The 22,109-nt window shown below is 36.3% G+C and overlaps 1 protein-coding gene across 6 annotated transcripts in view; it reads left to right on the top strand.

Moving 5' to 3' along the window:
• Positions 1-22,109, top strand: part of enox2 (ecto-NOX disulfide-thiol exchanger 2) — a 918,217-nt gene that overhangs the window by 705,762 nt on the left and 190,346 nt on the right. For all 6 annotated transcript variants that reach the window (XM_039765983.1, XM_039765987.1, XM_039765986.1 and 3 more), the window contains one exon: positions 18,535-18,690. In XM_039765983.1, the coding sequence (XP_039621917.1) occupies positions 18,535-18,690 (156 nt within the window). The remainder of the gene's footprint in view (positions 1-18,534; positions 18,691-22,109) is intronic.

Raw genomic sequence — 22,109 nt, 5'->3', positions numbered from 1 at the left:
AATTATTAACAAAGTGAAAAATACACAAAGATTTTGGGCTTCTTCTTACTCCACATTTTAGTCTCAAAATCTTTCACAAGTATGTAGCTAAAATCCTAACCTAAAAGGTTTGGCTGTTGGGAGAAGCAGAGAAACAAAATGCTTCTTTGCAAATCAGTTATTTCATGTTTTCAGGATAATTTTTTTTTTTGATTGTCTTTCAACCTTGTTAGCGTTATACCCCGAGCGTCTCTCAGGCTATGAAAACAGTGCTAAAAACGTCAGTTCCAAGTATCACTAGGACAACTGTATAGACATGTCTTGCATGAGCGTTAGACCCGAAGATTATTTGGGCTGTAAAAATCCTAAAAGTATTAGTCCCAAGCATTTACATGGGCAACGGTATCGGAGTGTTTCACGTAAGCGAGATGAGGAGTAGAATTTGATTATTTACATATTGAGACTTGATATTTAACTGCAGTAGTCAGACTTTGAAAAATCCAACAAGCTGAGGTTGATCATGTCATATTCCGTGTCCAAGGGAATTTTAATCCAACATGTCAAAGAGTCTGTAAATAGGACTTAGTTAACCCATAAATTACTTCTTTCTGCATTGCAAGATGTTTCTTGTATCAGTATATTCAATGATGATATAAACTCCGGACCAAGGTATTTTCTTGGACAAGGTAGAACTTTTGCAATGAGATGGTATCATAATTGTATTTAGAGGATAGACACACAATGTGACAAATATTTGTTTTTAAGGACAAGACTAGACTTGGTGTAGAGAATAACAAAGAAAAGGTCTGATACATTAGAAGCTAAGTACTGAGATCCTGCATCATACATGCCAAGCAGTGATTTGGGCTGACGTTTTTTTTTTTGTTTTTTTTTTAAGGGTTTTGTTTCTGAAAGATCTGTTGAATTTTAGAAACAAAGTCTCATCTTGTTGGGACACAATGGCTGAAGGTTTTCATTACAGTTAATTAAATTTTATTTAAGAGCACAAAAAATTAACAATAACACAAAGTTCAGCCTAAGATACAGTGCTCTGATAAAAATATATACCCTTCTAAGTGAAAACACAAACTGCTTCAGCTACTAATGGAAAGATCTGCATGACTGAAGAGCCCAGGTTGATGCGATTCCTCATATATTTTGAAATGATATCATAGGTTCATCAGAGAATCTAGTGTGCTTATTTTAGAATAACATTTTATAAGTCCTGACAAGTTTTAAACAATTCTTGAATCATTCCTTAGAGAGAGATTTTCATAAAAATTTTTCATTGGGTTATGATGGGTTATGATTCTTCCAGTTGAACAAGGTAAGGAATTTTTCAAGCAATGTAATAAAGGATGCTGCAGTAAATGTTTCATTGCTTAATGTTGTTTTATCTGGTGTTAGTCACAATACTACTGTAGACTGAGAGAGATTTCAGACCCCAAAGCTACCTTAAAAATACATACGCAAATTCTTTAGCTCAAAGTGTATGGTTTTCCCAAAATGTATGACTTAGTGAAACATGTAATTGGCAATAATGTTTAAAATTCAGATCTTTGCCCAGATACATTTTAGATATACTTCAGATCTAGAAATATTGCCTGTATCTTCACCAAACTAGGCAGTATCACTTAATGAATAGATATTGATGGAAGACGGGAGTTAAAAAGATCACTTAGGATAAAATTGCTCACTTAAGTACAGAAAAAATATTGTGTTGTTGGAAGATATGTTTTCTAGTTACAATTTAATTGTTCTGACATGAAGGAGAGTTCACTGGGAATAGAACAGTCATGTTTTAAATTCATTTTAAATCAGAGATCTTGTAATATTTGCCCAAAAATTTTATATGAATGAAATCTCCAAGATATAGAGAGCACCATATCATCTGCAGAAAGAGATACCTTTTTTTCAAACCTCATATCTTTGATTTCAACAGACATATGCTGAATCCTTGTGTTGAGACAGACACACTAGCAAGAAAAAATGTATGCAGTGCAGTATTCACAGACAAAGCTGGCAGCCAGAAAATGAGTCCAAATTGAATGCCTTTTGTTTTGAGATAAAGCATAATGCAAAAGAAAAACTGACAAGTTAAATTATACTTTGGCAAGGCAATCACTCTGAAACTGACCTCCAATAAACCAAACTGGCAGTGCAAGGTGCTTTTTAGAAACTCTGGAGCAGGGCATTTCTCGAGATAAGGTGGAACTTTTACAATTCCATAATACACCTAACAGAAGTCAATGCTCAATTTAAAACAGAATTGCAGAACCAAACCAAATTTTGTACAAAATTGTTAATGTAAACGTATATATTCAACTCTGTCAAAAGGCTTTTATAAATCCAAAGATAGAAGAGTCTTTAAAGGCTCAGATACTATATGGAAATAAACTTTATTTCATTAAATAGTAATTGAACATTTTAGTACATTGTAAAGTTCTGTAGCCTCCATAAACATTAGTAAAAATATTCCTTATTAAGAAGAATACACTTTATAGTATTTGGTATTGTAACAATCCTGGCCTGCAGCTGAGCACTTTGCAGTGACTCGATGGCATTTTGAGTTTCAGAGAGCCATTTCTACTAATGGGTAAAAATTTTTTTCACTTTGCAATATCTAACAATTCTTTATTCAATGTATCACATTTTTTGTTAATTGAGGACGCAATATTCATGTACCTGAATAGTCTCTACATTAGTCCCCACATTCAGATGCTTTATAAGATGAGCCCTTATTCCTTTAGCATGGCCACACAACTTTATTTTCATAAGGCATTGCTTGCAAATGTAATGTATAATATCAGGTTTATCCTTTACAGGAGGATTTTAAAAATCTAAATTAATCCTGTATTTTATGCTACACTTGAAGTAGATATAGTTGTATGTATCATGATATTTACATCCTTAATAATAATTAATAATTCTTTGCATTTATATAGCACTTTTCTCACTACTCAAAGCGCTCAGCAATTGCAGATTAAGGGCCTTACTCAAGGGCCCAACAGAGCAGAGGCCCTTTTGGCATTTACGGAATTTGAACCGGCAACCTTCCGATTGCCAGTGCTGATCAGTTGCCTCAGAGCCACCAGTCCACCTTGCTAACATTATCAGTTACCACTACCATCGAAAATGGTTGACAAGTTCTTTCTGTTCTCATTGTGTTATTTAGCGGACTTTAGATGCAATGTTTTTTTATGCAAGTTCTAAAAATCGTTAAAAAAATAATAAAATTAAACTGAAATAAGCAAATGTTTATATGTGTTGTCCTTGTATTAAAACTATACTAAAATATTAAAAATATTGCATAGATTCAAATGCTGTAGCTGCAAATGAAAAAAAAAGTTTTGTTATGTGGGCTGAAGAAAGTCAACACATTCCATAATAAATGTATAGTGATTAACCGGAGCACACCATTGGGAACTGTACAGTATGGACTGCACTTCTTGTCTCACTTGTGTTTGTCCCTTTTTGAGAACGTACAGTTTATAGGTGGGTGATAAATTGGTCTTGTGTAGCTTGCTGGAGAAATGGCAGTTTTACTAACCAAGTCACAGCAATTCCTGTAGATGCCGAGTTTTGCTTCATTGCTTAATGGTTGGCCTCTGGAAAATGACATTAGTGAGTAATAGGGAATCTGCCTGCCATTTATCATTTGTCCTATACTGTGAAAGAGAACACAGAACTTTTAAAACAAAAAAATATCTTCTAATTCTTTGAAGACCCATTCTTTAAAGCAAAAATGAGAATTTTTCTCTGCTTATTTATTTATGTTTTGCGTGTTTTCTCAGTCCCACAATTGTACAGCAAATTGGATGGTTTCTTTTAAATCCTCTAAATCAAATTGTTTTTATTTTAAAGACTATACTTAAAAACTGAATGAAGCTGTTTAATGTTAATGACAGACATGAAAACCAGAAGTGGCTTGGTTGGACCACAGCATGGTTGATAACCGCCTGCCTTTTTATCTCCAGCAGATTCCTTTGAATTGTCTGCTGACAAAAAGAGCGCAACTGGTAAGATGTAATTAGCACCGGACCAGAACATCGCATGTGTCTTTTTACTACAAGACTAAAAATCAACTCAGGTTTGTCCAGAGATGGATTTGCTATGAAAACCAGAGGGCTAAACCGTCATGCCAGTCTGAAACAAACTGCAAAGAGCACTATGATGCACTCAGAGCAAAAATGCTAATAATCAAGAAGCTGTGAATCTTAATCCAGAAAGCCAGAAACTAAATTGTTAAACCCCAGTTATTCAGAGGTCAAATTTGTAATTTTCGACCAAAGGGCTGGTGCCACAATGGAAGTTATAAGAGAGACTTTGTGACGCAAATCATGGTGCCTCTTGGGAAGCAGTCCTTAACAACCAGGCAAGGTCTCTTAGCAACCCATTCTCCACCTGAACAGATCTTACAATAGCAGTGTGGCACACCTAAAAATAATGTAAATGTTATCTGACAATGGGATAAAATTAGAACATGCACATTAAAATAAATCTTATTGTAAAATATTAAAGTCTAATGAACCGGAAAAAATATCTAAAGCAATAAAAATGGCAAAATGTGTTTTCCAGTCCTTAACATTTAATAGTAAATTTGAACGAAGTATAAAGTTTGCTTGTCATTTAGCATACCCCCATCATCTTCGTCCTTATCATCATTATATTCCTGTTTTTCCTGGTTCCTCTCATTGCAGTCCTTGGCATCCTTTTCATGGAGACATATTTTTTCAAATTCTTAAATAAAATGTATATATAAATATATAAATAAATATAAAAGTATAGATTATACTACTTACTAAAGACAGAATTACCACATATACAGATACAGATTTGTTAAAACACACAGAAAACAAAGTAAAAACTTAACAAAAATAGAAATCAACAATTTCTCTCCATTAATTAACTGTGGCAAGCGGAGGAGATGAAAACTGTAAGAGAGAAGGTCAATGACAAAGTCAGACAGAGTCACAGTACTGGAGACCTCAGCCAGCTAGCCACAAACACCGTCCTGTGAATTCTGTAGTAGAGTCGGTGCTGCACTGTCCAATCTGATGAGAGAATCTTCCCATCTGATGACTCCAATACTCCTTTATCTGAGTTGGCTTTTGCATAGGTAGAAGAGCAGTTTGACAGTACAGCACTCACACCAAGTGCCACATCAAGATATCTAGAAAAGTAAACAGAATAGAGGAGGGTTAGTAACAGTTTATACTTACTGCATTACTTATGTTTTTATTCAAATGACTTACAGAGTTTCATTATACATGGCTCATTAGCAGCTCTAGTAAGGGTGGGCTGGAATAAAGTAACAAGTCTTCAACTTCGGTTTAAATGCTGAGACTGAATGGGGCATTTCTTATATTAACAGGAAGATAACTCCACTGCCCTGTACTAAAAGCTCAATCTCCCACTTTTATTTTATTAATCCTTGGAATTATAAATAGTCTGGCATGTTGAGATCTTAATGGGCTCTCTGGTTTGTAAGTAATGATAAGTAAAAATAGAGCCTTGGCCATTGTGGCTTTTTATGTTAAAAACATAAGAAACATTTACTTCTTCCAAAAAGCCATTACACCAAGTCCAAGAAATTTGGGAAATGCTAACTTTACCATGGGACAATTCTATTAGGAAGAGGGGCAAAAGGAATAATGGGCTGTACTGAAAAATAATTCTTCATACATTGGACTTCCAAAAACTATGACACAAGGATTACTCAAGGTACATATAGGTGTTAGGCAGTGCTTTTTCTGAAATTTGGAAAGTAGTTCTGCTGCTCAAATGCAGACAACAAATTCCTTAGCCCCTTTAGGCCTACAGTACCTGTACAAGACAAGTTCTTGTGTGTCATGTTTGATGACTGTTGCACCTCTGTCCACAGCACTGCTCTTTTCTCTCACCTTCTTTACCTTATCAGCTCTCACAAGTTGAACTCGTTGACCCATTCGTTCTTGACAGGTTCACTGGAGTAATGACCAGATGGAGCTTTTAGGCCCCAGCCATAGACCACTTTTGCAGATAATCCTCCAGCCACGCCCAGAGTCAGAAAATCATGAGGCCATCGTCTTATTTATTTATTACTAGCAAAATTCCCGCGCTTCGCAGCGGAGAAGTAGTGTGTTAAAGAAGCAATGAAAAAGAAAAGGAAACATTTTGAAAATAACGTAACATGATTGTCAATGTAATTGTTTTGTCACTGTTGTGAGTGATGAGTGTTGCTGTCATATATATATATATATATATTTACACACACACACACACATAAACATATATATATATACATATCTATACATATACACATAAATATACACACACACATATATACATACATATATATATCTACATATATACACACAAATACATATATATATATATACATATATATATATATATATATACATACACACACACACATATAAACATATATATACATATACATACATATCTACATATATACACACACAGCTATTTCAGATCAGTGCAATACGCTGCTTGTTAAAACGGATAACTCCTTGCTCTTACGTGCAAGTCTGCGTGGATATTATGAACTATCGTATTTGTTCAAGTTCTATTTAAATTTTAAATAGAAGGAATTTTTATTTAGTCGACAGAAATATCTTTGGTAGGAATGGTAAAACAGACAGGAATATTATTCGTGAATAAATCAACTCAAACCTTAAACAACTTATAATATTTTGCTCTCCATAAAAATATATCCTGTCTAAATTATACAAGTTAGAAATAAAGTAAACGTTAAAAGAACAAACATTCAAATTTTTTACTCTTATGTAATTTTATATAAAAATAAACTTAGATTTTAAATATCCCAAAAGATTTTGCTCTCCATAAAAATATATCCTGTCAAAATTATACAAATTCAAATATGAACATGCTGCATAACAAAACCTAGAAATATAAATAAAATGTGTTCCTTTCAGCAATAACAAATCAAATCATTCAGTTGTCTTTGCTCATATGTCATTTTAGAGCTGGACGCCTGGCATCTTTTTGGCCACAGGTTCGTTTCTGTTTGGTGTGAGGTTCTGTGTTGTGGAGATTCTCAGGATGGATTGCAGGTGCTCATCAGTGAGGCGACTCCTGTGTGCTGTTTTGTTAGTCTTTATCACTGAGAAGAGCTTCTCACACAGATATGTGCTACCAAACATGCACAAGGTTCGAGCCGCATGTAGACGGACTTTTTTTGTTCTTCAAAGTCACCAAAGCGCCGTGCAAACTCAGTGCGCTCAGTTTATCAGCAAAGTGCGTTTGGGAACTCCGTAGTGACGACTTGGTTTAACATTACTTGGCAACAGGGAAAGTGGGGCAAATTGCACTGGTGCATTTGTGTCTCCCATAAAAGCAGCTTCACTTGAAATCACTTTGTGATTGTGCACGGTAAAACGTCCGCTGAAGTGTCAGATTCTTATTTAATTCTTCTGCTTTCTGTATCTTCTGCATTGCATTCAGGTTACCCTGATGTTTTGTCTCATAGTGCCGTCTTAGATTAAATTCTGTAATTACAGCCACATTAGCTCCACAAATGAGACACACGGGTTCAGTAAACATATACTCAGCCTCCCATCGGTTTTAAAGGCTCTATTTTCAGAATCAACTTTTCTCTTCAGCATCGTGTGAGCTAGCTTCGCAATAACTTGCAGCATCATAAGCTAGACTTGATTAACGCGTAAGTGTTCGGCAAGGCAGCTGAAGCGCTGCATTATGGGATCTGTAGTTTATTGTGTTACCAGCGCTTCATATACCGGGCCATTAATAACAATAATACAGTATATAAAATGATCTCGGGCCGGATATAATTACGCGCGGGCGGATGTGGCCCGCGCCCTTGAGTTTGACACATATGGACTAAATAGAACTTGAAAAGATATATTTTTCAAATGTGATCGCAATTCAGATAGAGTTGACGCACTACAGCCTGCATGCCTCAATAAGTCATCCTCCCTCGCTCTTACTTTTTACCGTTCATCTAATGAATACACTGAGTATGGCTTTACCAAAACAATCATTGATGGCGAATAAAGTATCCATTATTCGAGTATGTAGATCGGGATATATATATATATACATATATATACCCGCGTATCGCGCGAGAAGTAGTGTGTTAAAAAGCTAGAAAAGAAAAGGGAACATTTTAAAAATAACGTAACATGACTGTCAATATACAGTATTTGTTTTGTGAGTGTTACTGAGTGTTGCTGTCATCAAGGATTTGATTATCATTATTTCTTTCAATCAGGTTCGTATTTGTAGGATGTGTTGTGTTCAAGTTACATTCCGTGTTTGTCAATCGTTGTAAAGATGACAGGTTTCATTCATCGATTCGTTTCTTACTGCATCAATAAACAGCTCGTCTTCTTCTTTATCTGAGACCTGACACACTGCATGCACGGGTTTTTTACACTGTCTTCCTTTAGCGGGACATTGACTTTTTCCAACGTGTGCTTTGTTTCGCAGTAGTTGGATTTATGAATATGCTTGTATGTATCAGACGCTTCATATTTTTGCTGCCTTTTCAATTGTGTAATTCGGTTTTGTTCAGCTCTTTGGAACTGTTGCTTTTTATCTGTGCACTGCGTCAGTTCACGTGAGCCACTTGGTGTACATGCATCGAAGGTTCCCAGCTGTGCTGGTGCCATCTCGTGCTATGTCCATGGCTGTATTTAATGTTACCTTAGTCCTGGCACTTAAAACTTTCTCTCGCAGTTTCGCTGAGTTTGTGTCAAACACCACCCTGACCATCTCATCTTCCTCTCCATAAGCACAGTCCTTCACCCGTGAATATTTAGTGGGAGTTTGCTATTGGATTTCCGCTGACGGACGGCCTTATATGGGCAGGCACTAAATTACAAACGCCAGCGCAGCCTGTCTATGAACTTAATTTAAAGTGTAGGTTTACATCGTGCTTTGTTTCAAGTAGCAGAACTCATGAATATGGTTGTATATGTCACTCGCTCGCTTCTTATTGTTTCGCTGCCTTCTCAATTATATAATGCATGTTTTCTTCAGCGCTTTTTTGAGGTCTTCCTGGTTTTCTATGTACTGCGTGATTACGTGGGCGGCGTGATGATGTCACACGAAACTCCGCCCCGGCGTTGAAGCTCATCTCCATTACAGTAAATGGAGAAAAACTGCTTCCAGTTATGACCATTACGCGTAGAATTTCGATATAAAACCTGCCCAACTTTTGTAAGGAAGCTGTAAGGAATGAACCTGCCAAATTTCAGCCTTCCACCCACACGGGAAGTTGGAGAATTAGTGATGAGTGAGTGAGTGAGTGAGTGAGTGAGTGAGTGAGGGCTTTGCCTTTTATTAGTATAGATTTAAAAAAAAAAAATTAAAAACTGGCCTTTCTGGTCAGTTGCAGTACTATGTTTTTCTCTTCTGAATTTGTCTCAGCAAATTTTTCATTTTTTTGTTGTTTGGACATCCTGACACTCAACTAATATGCTGAACAAATGTAATGTGTCAGTATGCAGTTACGTAATAATGGTTATTGCTGTTATAGTAGCTCACATTGAAAGAACATTTTTGACTTCCAATAGCTGAGGCCAATCATACTGAGAAAAGAAGGCTGTTAATGAATCAACTATTCAGTTTTATGAAATGAGTTATGTAATTCAGTGAACCGTAGACAGGTTTGGTCACTGTTCTTGCATATGTGATGTTTATTAGTTCCAGATTAAACAATTCCCTAAACTGACATCTAGCTAACTGTGACATCTCTTAAAGTGTAAATGTCTAATTGAATACATCATTACCTGAGCCAGCTCTAGCACTTTTGCTGCCCTAGGGCGAAGTTGTAAAAGGCACTTGCCACCTCCTTTGCTTTGTGCAGAATCTTCACTGCCAGACTGTATATACTTGTAGAAACACAGAGACAAGACTGGTGACAGTGACGTATGAAGGGTTTGAATACAAAACAGTAAATTTACAATTTGAGAATGCCGAGCGTGGAAGTTGATTACTTAGCAACGTCTGTTTACAAGGCTGTCTCAGAAAAATACGCTCTTGAGAGGTGCCATTTTAGAAAACAAGTAGGAATTGGTCGGTATTAGCACTTTTTCACATAATTTTATTACCACCTGCACTACAGTTACACAGTCTATAGGTCTCTATTTAAACGTTCAGCCAAACATGTACCTTGCAATGACGGTGACAGTTTAAATCTTACCAAGGCAGCTCCACAACATATACTGTACATGTCATTTAAATTAATAAAATACATTGACAAATCTAATATAATCGCACAACTCAATGAAACTGAAGTATTATCTTTAAATAGGAATCAATTCATCTTTACTGTATCCTTGTGTATGCAAATAATACAGCTTAACTATCCAATCAATGCACAACCTTAGAGTTTCTCCAGTGAGAGATGGAGTACAGAGAACTGCTTTTGCTTGCCAAAAATAAATCTCATGATTGGTGGTGAACAAAATAGAACGATGATTGCAAAGATTTAACACGACCTTTAATGTAAGCCAGTTTGAGACATGATGACAATCTGAATTAAATCTACCCTTAGCAATGCATTGAAGAGTGACAGTCCTGTTACCATTTTGATCATTTAATTTTGTTTTGCCATGTCTGTGTCTTCTAGTCTACAATTTGAGGATTAGTATCATTATCATTGCTGTTGTTTCTGGTATTGTTGGATTCAGATGTTAAGACCAAACATTGCTAGTATGTGAAAATAATATAAAACAATATAATTGCACAGTCATTTTGAGTCTGAGTCTGTATGGGGCATGTGGTGCAGCTATTACATTTCATTGGGGTTTTCTGGCTTTTTGGACCAGTGACGCAATGGCACACAATGAGTGTGAACTCTGGCTAAGGAATCCTTCAGCCACGTACACAGAGCACTGTAGGTAATCCATTAAAGGTATCAGATTTTGCAATGTGAGGGACACATCCTTGATTTATATGTTTCTGCCTCACTTAGCTTACAGTTTCTACCTCCACTTCCTGTCAGTTACATTCCTGATAAGAGAAGTGCATAAGATCTTAGCACTCTTAGCAGCCATTTTCAACTTTCTTAAAAAGCACTCAACTTCCAAATAAAGTCTGAAAAGTGAAAAAGAATTAACATTGTTTCAGTCATGCTCTCACAAGCTTGGATGGAATGGTCCTTCCAGCACAAAGGAGTACAGTTAGGCTTAGAAGTCAACTATGCAGCTTCAGGCAGTTTTCAAAAAGAAGCTGGCCACATAAAGGGGAATATTTCTCCATACAAAAATACTTCAATAATTTTAATAACAAAACTTATTGTTGCCAGATTTGTCCTGGGTCTGTCTGTGAGGCACCTCTTTTTCTCTCTTATACTTTAGATCTAGCTAACGTACTAATGTTGCTGTAAATAGTGAGTTCATGCTATTAATCAATTCATATCTTTTATTTAATATCAGTAACGGCGTACTGCATGATAACGTGCAGTGAATACACTTGACTTGAGCATTCCTAGTTTTCAGACTCTTTCTCTTTCTCTGTTTATCATTCGTTTGCTCAGAGGTTGATGTGCTTGCTTCTTCCTGAGCAGCTCTTCTTTTCTCCACCCTAGCGGCCCGCTGCTTCTCTTCTTTTGTCGGCATCTTTTTGTGTTAAAACTGATTGTTAGTTTTTGTGTTGCAATTACTTAGTACGTTTTCTTAAAATTTTCACTTAAGCTGGCACTTAAGTCTTCAATCTGGCTCAAGAATGATGAGCGAAGGTGGTAGGGAATGAGAACGGCGCCCATATGCATGCGCCGCACGGCCTCCCTGCTGCCCGCTGCTGAGAGTTGATTCTACAATAAAATAAAATAAAAATAAAAAGAGTAATAAAAATCATCACCCTGAAAGCGTCACGTAGTATATGTGTACCAAATTTCAAGTCAATAGATGAAATGGTTTGCAAGCTTCAGGTGATTTAAAATCCTGGACAGACAAACGAACAGCCACAGTAGCAGATTATATAAGAAGATTCTGGTGTCAGGACAGGACATTTGCAGAATACAATGTCTACATATTCTCCTTCCACTTGTCTTGTTCTGTATCATCTTGTAATCAACCTTCTTTTCTTATATTGCTTTGTACCATAATGTTCATGCTTTTAAAACACTTTAGAGTAATGCACAATCTAAATAGTGCCATATAAAGACTTGGGGAAAAAAAACATCAAATTATGACATGCTATAAAAACTCTGAGTATCACACATAAGATAATAGAAAAATTAAAAACAGCAAGCTAAGTTTTGCTACAGTTTTAGAAAGGGTTTTTTTCCCCACTTTGAAACTTTATTTCCCATTTTATTAAGAGTATTGGAAACACAACAGCACAAAACAAATCAAATAAATGGTTTGTTTCAGCTCCAGATTCCAGCTCCCATTGTCTTTAAAACCAGCAGAATTGGGCAAACAATTCATGAGCTTGAAATGACGCCAAATCCTTTCTGAGCTACACATGTACTTAGGCACTGAGTGAATGCCAGGCCAAACAGCTGCCCAGACTTTCCGCTGTCACCACAATACACAATAAACCTCTGCCAAGATGTAGCAGCAGGAAGCGAGCACTATACATTGAAATGACATTTTGATGTCATTTATAAAATAGCATCTCTTTGCTTCTGTGTATGCCTGCTTCTTTGTTTCAGAAGCCTATTTGCCTTTAAATATATGTGGCATTTTACAAACATAACACAAGATCTTTAATATCATATATAATCAGTTACAAAAATGCATCCTTTGTGTATTTTTAAGGCTGTCAAGTCTACACATTCCCTTTGTGTCTACAGTATACCAATTTGACACCAGGTACTATAGTTTCCTGACTTCACTGGTGACTCTAAAACGTGCCCTGTATTAGTGATTTGCACACATGAATGTACTCTGCAATTAGCTGGCATCTAATTCATTGCATACCATGCTGCTCAGATTTGCAGCAGCTCTTGTTATGACATAAACAGGCTCAGGAAATTGATGAATGAGTAGATATTTTTAAATACAGGTACAGTTTAAACATAAAATTGCTGGAAAGATCATTAAAATGATAGAAAACATTAAAGAGCTAATATTCCAAATGAAAGTGGACTTTCTGAACCGAAACAGGCATTTGTGTTGTCACACATGTGCGCATGGGAGGCAGCTAAAGGGTTTGAATGAGGGCAATTCTGAGCCAGACCGGCATGTAGCAGAGTGCACAGACTTTTTTTCTCATTTTTCTACAGACCGTTCACGGGAAATCCCGCCTGGGACTGATGACGTCAAGTCTGCTTCTGATCCCTTTGACGTCAGCCTATGGATGAAGACCCTTCTGGGTCCAGCCCCTCTGATGTAATTTTCGAGCCTGAGCCTATGCTTGAAGACCCTTTCAGTTCCGACCCCCCGATGTCATTTCCTATATTATATATTAAAAGCCGCCACCTTTCCCCTATCTCTTTAGTTCTATTTTGGATTCTGAATCGTGCACCTCAGTGCTATAATTTTTTCAATTTTACAGGTGGCTGCCCCAAACCTTGCTATGGCTCTTGGTCGTGTTTGTGACAGTATTATCAATGAAACTTATTAGAAATATCTGGAACATGTATTCTTTTAGTTGGCGTTATTTCTCTAAAACAGTACTGAACTATAAGGGGGACCTCAAATACACACTATTAACTGCAGTACCACATTCAATGGCTTCCATGTTCATAGCAATTACTAGCCCATGACATGGGGAATCTATTTTTCATCTTTTACTTAATTATGCAAACTGTAACACAAGCTGTGGGGTATTCTAATATAAAGTTTGTGAGAAAAGTCAAAATTAAAACAAAGAAAGATTAGGAAGCAAAACAATGTGTTAGTATCCAAGGGTGAAGAGGGATTTAAAAAGAAGATACTGAAGTAGCATGGGAGGAAACTGACTAATGGTGAACACAAGAGAGACATCTGTAAGATTATAAATTAAAACAAAACAGTAATAAGCACTGAAGAGGTGAATGCTTTGCCATGTTGCATGCACAATAATGATCTTCAGAGGAATTTCCTTCAGTACATACATTGACTCATAAAAGATAAAACAAAGCAGGGATATCTAACGGTCATGAACAAACAGTATGAGGAGTGTCGATGATGTCAGCAGACATGTTGTTTCAGAGGTCATGGGGATCGTCTGTTTTTTGACTGACATACTGAATAATAAAGTAGAAAAAACACAGCATTTGCTGCAGTAACAGCAACAGTGAGCATAGAAGTCGTCTCATCATTTGGTCTCCATTGTAACTTCTAAAGAAGTGAAAAGTTTACTGAGAGTGGAACAGAAAGCCAAACTGGAAAAGACTGGGACAAGGACAATTACAGTAGAAAGATGATATGAATTTTGCACTGTAGAGTTGTACGATAATATTAAACTTGCATATTGATTTTATACGTATGGTTTGTATATAAAAATCTTAAAGATAGTAAAAGGACACAAGGACACGTTCACTTCAGCCTTTTTAGTAAGCATTTACTGTGTAATGGTATGTTGCAATAATTTAAAAGTTAGAACAATCTGTCCTGTTTTACTGGATTGTAGGAACAGTGGTGCGACAAGTTGTGCACAATAGTTGCATCTCAGTAATATTTTCTGTCCTAGAAATATACAGAGAAGAAAGGACCAATGAAGGCAGACAAAGCATTGTTTGCTTAGAGTTTACCAAAGAAGAGAAATTTGTGTAGCATTTGGATTATACAGTAGAATACATTTGGTAAAATAGGAGAAAGAAAGCAAAATTCCTTCAGGTAAGCCCAGCAAGAAACTACAAATTTTAGAGGGAAGTCCAAAATCTACTATGGAAATTATATACGGAGTAGTGGACTAATGGCCCTGAAGTTTTTTTTTGGATATTTAATGAGTTGTCTCATAAGTAATCCCATGGGGAGGTTTAAAGACGGCTCTCTACAAGTACCCAATTGAGCACAGAGTTGGGAGCTTAACTGGGGAAAAGACTTGTTAGCACAGAATTATTTAGGAAGAATAATGTGAAGCAAGAGCGGGAATTTCAGGTGTTGTTGTGTTAATGGTGTAAAAATAATGAAACTACTTAATCCTGAAAGCTAATGCTAGAGATACACGGGTTTAATTTAATGGTATTCTGTTTTCTGTTAATTGTTATGAGCTAGCACCACATGTGTTTTAGATTACACTGTTATTGTCCTTTTGTTTTACTTTGTAGAAAATGTAGATTATTTAGTTAATTTATTTACACTTTTAAGTGTTGCATTCTTATGATGTCATCATGATTGTCATGTTAGTCTAAGTCGCAGCACTGCTATTTACACTGTGTTCATGTCATTCTGTTCATTCTTCCTCCAAGTATGAATTGTTGAACTTTGCTTGAATGGAAATCCTCTCTGTGCAGTAATTTCAAGAGAGAATCAAATAAAACTGATGTATTCCGACCTGGCTAGAATATGGAATTAGAATCCTTATTTGCCATTTTGTTTTAGATAATATCATTATTAATTACTGAACGTCGTGTGGTGGGTGTGACAACATGCTGTAATCAGCACATCCTCCCAATCTCCTCCTTCTCCTTGCTTATTTATTTTATATTATTTCTGTCTCTACCTTTTAATTCAAAATCTGTCTTCACTATTGACAAACCTGCAAGAATGATGAGTGTTTTGTGGGGTCCTTTGTGAAGGCAATGAGAGGGAAGTGGCATAGGTAATAACAGATTTTCTGTTTTCCTTCTTAGAATGGCCATTCAGATGATAGGTGAAGATCATTGGATTCACCTATGCCCTGTCCGGTCAGTTAAGACAAAAGAACAGCACAGACTGGAAATGGGTTATCATTTGTTAAAATGCCTTGACAGAGGACACCTCAGAAATGAGGACAACTTCAATAAGCACAGTTAAAACACAATTTGTTTTTTCATTTACCATTTCTGCCCTGGGTGTGACGTTAACCTGCATCCAGGCCTGCAAGTGGTCTCTCTACTTGCAGGAAAAACTTGGGGTCACAGTTTGTGAATTCTAACAACAGACTTGTTGTTGTTACTCTAAAGATCCAGCTTAGGTCCAGTAGGCAACCACCACTAGAAGAATGAGGCTGGAACTGGCCAGACCCCAAGATCAGGTTGTTTCTAATAAATTTGCACGCAGTTTGTGTCAGGAACCTGCAGACATAAGTGCAACTGCCATTCCCAGTGTGATATGGGAGTCCTTCCGTGACGAGAACCTGAAGGTTGCTGAGGGTTGTGTTGGTGTTGCCAGTGTTCCCAGAAGGAGGTATTTCATCTTGTAGGTCACCCTGGATATCATCGAGCGGAGTCACAGCGCACAGCTTGATGGCAACTTCTGTCTGTATTGGGAACTGAGACGTATGGCTGTGAGGACTCAAGAGGGCAGATAAGAAGGCGTTTGTTAAAGGAATCTGTGAGCAGGTGACACACCAGCTATTGTCTTGCAACCCACATTCTGTTTACAGAGGAATCAAAGCACTGCACACATCCAAATCTGTTCCTCAGAGAGTCGCACTCAGGGCGGGTGTTGGAACAGTCCATACAGATGACATTGCAGTCATAACCTGCTGGGCTGGCCACTTTGAGCAGCTGTTTAAAGCCGATCCTCCAGCTAGGATGTTGGACATCTCTAGGTCCAAGGTTCTTGAGGCTGATCCTCCAATTAGCTGTGAGCCACCCAATTACACTGAGGGTGATCCAGCTCAGTGGATCCTCATTGTTGAGGACCCAAGTGGTTAGACCACGCCAAGGGAACGCCCACGTAACACCTGGCTGCAGCAGATAGGGTGCAACTGGACCATGTGTCTGCCTGGTGGGTTGACAACTGGGATCCCAAACTGTTTCATCATGTGGTGGGTGCGACAACACGCTTTACCCCATTGCATGCTCCCCAACCTGACCTGACCTGACCTGAGGCTGTTCTCCAGTTCTTGCTATCTGTGCCATTTGTGACTGATCGGGAATGCTCAGAGAGCCTAGGAAAAGGACAGAGCTTGTGGAATTTATCCCACTCATGTTATAAATATTAGTTTTTTTAACACCAGCTTTTAAATTATACCTGCTGATATGTAGCCATATGGATGATGATCATTTTTAGTTAGCAATGTGGCCTTTAAAGCTGACTTCTGTTAGACTGTGATTGAAATCCTTCGTACCAGATGAACCTTTATAATCTGAGGAGCAGAAAAGCATAGTTTTTCCTCTTCAGTGTTCCACTTTTGGGGTTTTAAATACTTTTTCTCTTTTAAAAGTGAATTTTCTTTATTATATTTATAATGATAAAATATTATAATTTGAGTATTTTCAAGACACTGAGACATTGAGAAAGAATTGACAAATTTTTCCCTTGGTTATAAATATGAATATCAGTTCATTATTAATGTTTCTTCTTCTAGTTATGAAGTTATAAAGGTCATGTTTTATTTATATATAGTATATTTAATATAAATGCTTTGAACCTGTTGTGTTTTAATTTTATCATATTTATTTTATGTAGCAGTAAAGCAAGTTTAATCTATATAATTGTGTATTTTTACAGGTTATATATCTTTTAAGTCATTGTAAAATATTTGCACTGTACATAGTGTAATTTTGTACTATTATGTATTTTCTGTAACTTAAATTTGAATAGGATTAACTTCTGTCATATCTATAGTACTCGAGTGAACTTTAGAGACCAAGGTACCTTTGCAGTTTGACATCAGGCGTCATGCCAGTGCTTCTCAACGTTCATGAACTCTTCTGTAACTCTTACTTGTAATTGATCTCATTGTTTTATAAGCTGACCCATTTTTTCCTTTTATTTTACATTTTGAAAAGTTCAGTAGTGTCAGATTTACACTTACAGAAAAATAAAACTTGTTTGCATTTTTTTCTGTGTCTTAAAACACTGACTTTGTTTTTAATTCACATTTTCTGTGGAGTTTGCTTTTTTAATTGCATCTGAATACTGAAGATTAATGATGAGCAAAGCAGATACCAAAGCAAATGAGTCTGAAAGGCAAAACCCCTCTTCAGAGTTAACCACTTGTGTGTTTATTAGAAAATAATTGTCTAAATAGCAGAAAAGTTAAGAATTAAAAAAATATTTGAAAGGAAAATGAATGGATTCTTACCCATCTAACGTGTAAATTCCTACAACATTCAGTAAAAATATAGCATAGCAAAAAAATGTGTAGAAAGTGCTTAATTAAGTCCAATTAAGAGAAGACGTGGATGGGACAACAACCTGTAGTCACAGGAGGGCCCTCAGAGTGGAATGTTGAGAACCACTGCAATGTACTACAAGCACAAAGTCATTTACAATGGCATTAGCACAGTTTAAGTTTGAATTAGTTCATTCTTCTTATTAAAAATAGGTGAATGAAGATAAGTAATAAACAAATACAAATGCACAGTAGCATGTTACTTGTGTACACTTTGTTTCATAAAAATGTGTAAATACTCATGTACAAAATCTTACCAACAATGTACTATATCATGCAGTGTGTATCAAACCAACTTCAGCCTGTCTGCAGTATGCTCCAAGGCCTTATTGCTCTCTGTGTTTTTGTACCTCTCTTTAGATTTCGATCCCAGCTTGAGTATGATGGCTGGCATTACTCCTATGAGCTCAATTATGCCTGGATTGGGAATCGTTCCCCCTTCAATCTCGCAGGATATTCCTGTTGTGAAAGAGATCATCCACTGTAAAAGCTGCACACTTTTTCCTCCTAACCCAAGTAAGGATGATATTCTCGATTGTTTCTAACTTGTGTATGTTGTTTTGGAATCAGCTAGTATTACTATTCTCTACCGTCACCAATTTAAAATACAAATGGGCATTTAAATCCAACCATAAGAAGTAGATCACTTTCTTCACATTTTATAGCTCTTTCACAAATCATACCAGGCTTAATGCTTCTTAAATTTTACATCCTGTATGTCCAAGAGGTATAACTAAGTGCTATCTATGTGATGTCTCCAAGATTATCTACTAAAGACTTTCCACTATTATCCAACTTGTGACTTTTTATTATTCACTTCAAACAATTCCAGCTTAATTATGAGTTTAACCTTGCATTCCAGTATACAGTATTTAAATGCACTCAACAGTACTCTTCCAAATTTCTTATAAAAGTTTCAATTCTTAAATTGATTTCTTTTAAACATAAACTGTTACATTTAATTTTATGTACAAAGTGATTTTAACAGAAGTTGCACCTGCAACAATGTCCTCCTGAACAGATTCCTTAATTCTGGTTTTGCTAAACCTAAAGTATGATTTTTGACAAGAAGTCTGATTTAGTAATTTAAGGTAGGATTTCACCATTTTCCTTTGTGAATATCAATGCAAAGCTTATGCTGAAATATCCAAGGATGGCTCTGGTACAAAATCTGTAATGGCTGTTTAACTGACTTAAGCCTTGTGAGTAAGCCATAAACCTATTAGAATGAGATATTAGAGGATACTGATTCACCATAACTTAAAACCTAGCATTACTGTCTCATCCCATCATATGTTAAGCCCTTTTACTCTCTTTCAGTGTGGCACAGTCACACTGCATCTAGAGAAAGGCTGGAATCAACTCTAGACAGGGCACCAGTCCACTGCAGGAACCATTTGGAGAAAACTATTAACAAGTATACCTTTTAGTTGTCATAATTAAACACAACAAATAGGTGTTTTGAGCAGAGAAACATGATAGGCCACTTTTTACAGACATTAGCTCCACTATCTTCCTTTTCCATACATGGTCAACTATAATAAATTGCCTGAGTTAAAACTTTTAAGACAATCAGTAATAGTGGGTTTCAGTGAAATTGGACATTTAATTTTACTATTTAGTGTTATTCTGGTCTAGTGGACTACTGATTTTAGTTTGTCATCGATTGCCTAAGTTTGATCATGTTCACTTTTAAGCTTAATATGTATTAATGGCTTTTGTGCTTTTCTTGTTATAATGGTCACTGAAGCATTGCCTTTTTTCTTTTAATCATCCACTTTAAGAATTGAATTGATAAAAATAAGAATCTAGAAGTTTTGGTTTATTTGATTGAAGTTCATTTATTCTTCATACTTCTGGTCCTTTCATATTTAGCTAAATTTGAAATATAATTTAAAAGATTCAAACCCTTGACACAGTCAACCTTCTTAAATGCATTTAAGTTTAATTTTATAACTGGTGCTTGATGACAGTGTTAATGTTCTGCATTTATGTAATGTTCTGTAATAAAATAAGGCATAAATGTTCATTAGGCATAAATATTCATCGAAATTAATGAGATTGAATATATATTTCATAACAATCATATGTTCTTTCTTGGCACTGTGGAGGCATAAGGTGTTACAGATGCTGTTAGCACTCTTACTAGATGTTACTAGATGCTGTTATGACTGGAGCAACTAATCACATTTTTACATGGTTTTTTTTTTTGCTATTTTGAGAGATCTGTTACTTTTTTTTTGGATGCAGTTTTTCAGTTAGAAGCTTCATTCATTATGAGAATAAATATGCAGAGAAATATAAGAATTTAATTTATACAGAGAAGGCGTGAACATTTTAAGCTTTGCTAACTAAACTGCAGAAGCAAGAAGGACTTTTTACCAAGCTTTACACATCCAGAGATGGATCAGTTGAAACCAGCTTTGTGATAACCTACAAAAATGCATAAAACAGTACGCTATTCGCTGATTGTGGAGTTTATCAAAGAATTTTTGGTGGATTCTGCAGCACTAATATGCCCTGAGAAAAAAGTAGCATTTCAGAATGTTCCCCTCTTCATCTAAACTGTAACAAGAAGGTCTGAGGACATTGAAGGAAATCTGGAGCTCCAGCTTCAGAGTGGACAGTTTTGACTTTTTCTCCTTGGCTCTGGACGAGAGCTGTGATGTTCTCGACACAGCTCAGTTATTCATTTTTGTAAGTGGAATAATAAAAGACTTTGAGATTATGGAAGAGCTATGAGCAAAGCTGTCAATGAAAGGGACAATGACAGGGAGTGATTTGTTCACTTAGGTCAATGCATGCTTGGACAAGCTGGGACTAAAATGGGACAAGCTGACAGGTGTTACAAACAATGGTTGTCTAAATCTGACAATGAAAAATGTCAGACTTCTGAAGCGGATGCAAGAGAAAGTGACTGAAATGAGCCCAGAACAGAAATTGATATTTTTTCACTATATCATACTATAACATACAAGGAGGTGCTGTATAAGTCAGTGCTAAAAATGAACCATGTTATTGATTTTGTAACTAAAATAGTTAACTTCATCAGGGTAAAAGCATTGAATCACAAACACTTGCACTTTTGAAGAAGCATGCAACTGAACATGGCACTGCATGGTGAGTTTTCAAGGGGATTTGAAGACTTCAAAACAATTGAGAGTGAAATGCTAGTGATATCTTCTCCCATCACTTGCATTGTGGATAATGCACTGAATGATATTCAGCTCGAACTCATTGACCTGCAGTCTGATACACTACTGGCATAGCACTTTAAGTCAGGACTTTTTATTCTTCTCTCAAAGAACTTTCCACACATGTGGAGGCGTGCTTAGAATATTTTGGTTCTCTTTGGATCTACCTACATATCTGAACAAACATTCTCAGTTTAGCAAATCCAAATACAGATCCTTTCTCACTGATAAGCTGTCCTTCGCATTTGCACCTCAGACATTCAGCCTGATTTCAATGCACTTGTTCTAGCCCAAGACAGACTACAGTAGATTTCTTTCACTGAACAAAAAAAAATGAAAAGCACCAAGTGAAGTCATTAAACTAAAAAAAATACAATAGCACTTATTTTTTTATTTATATAATTAATTTAGTGCTGGTCTTTGAAATACTGCAAAAATATACACATTTTCAAAATTGTTGTTATCTGAATGATTAAATAGTGAAGTAATGTTGGCATCTTTACTGTGCCTGTTCCACATTTTCATAGCCTAATTATAACATCTACTCTTGCCAGTAACAGCTAATCGAGACCATACAATTTACTGTTACAATTAATGTGGAACAGAATTTAGTTCAGCCTATTGGACCAGCCCTCCAAAATAGACCCAGTTTCTCATGTGGCGCATTGGGAAAATTAATTGCTCACCCCTGGACTTAGAGCTGTCGGTCAAACAAAAAAGTGCAGGAAGTTAGTGGAAAAA

The sequence above is a fragment of the Polypterus senegalus genome, chromosome 10 (genome assembly GCF_016835505.1).
Source record: "Polypterus senegalus isolate Bchr_013 chromosome 10, ASM1683550v1, whole genome shotgun sequence".
In the NCBI taxonomy this organism is placed as follows: Eukaryota; Metazoa; Chordata; class Cladistia; order Polypteriformes; family Polypteridae; genus Polypterus; species Polypterus senegalus.
The sequence above is the reverse complement of the archived record's forward strand: the minus strand, read 5'-3'. Positions and strand labels throughout refer to the sequence as shown.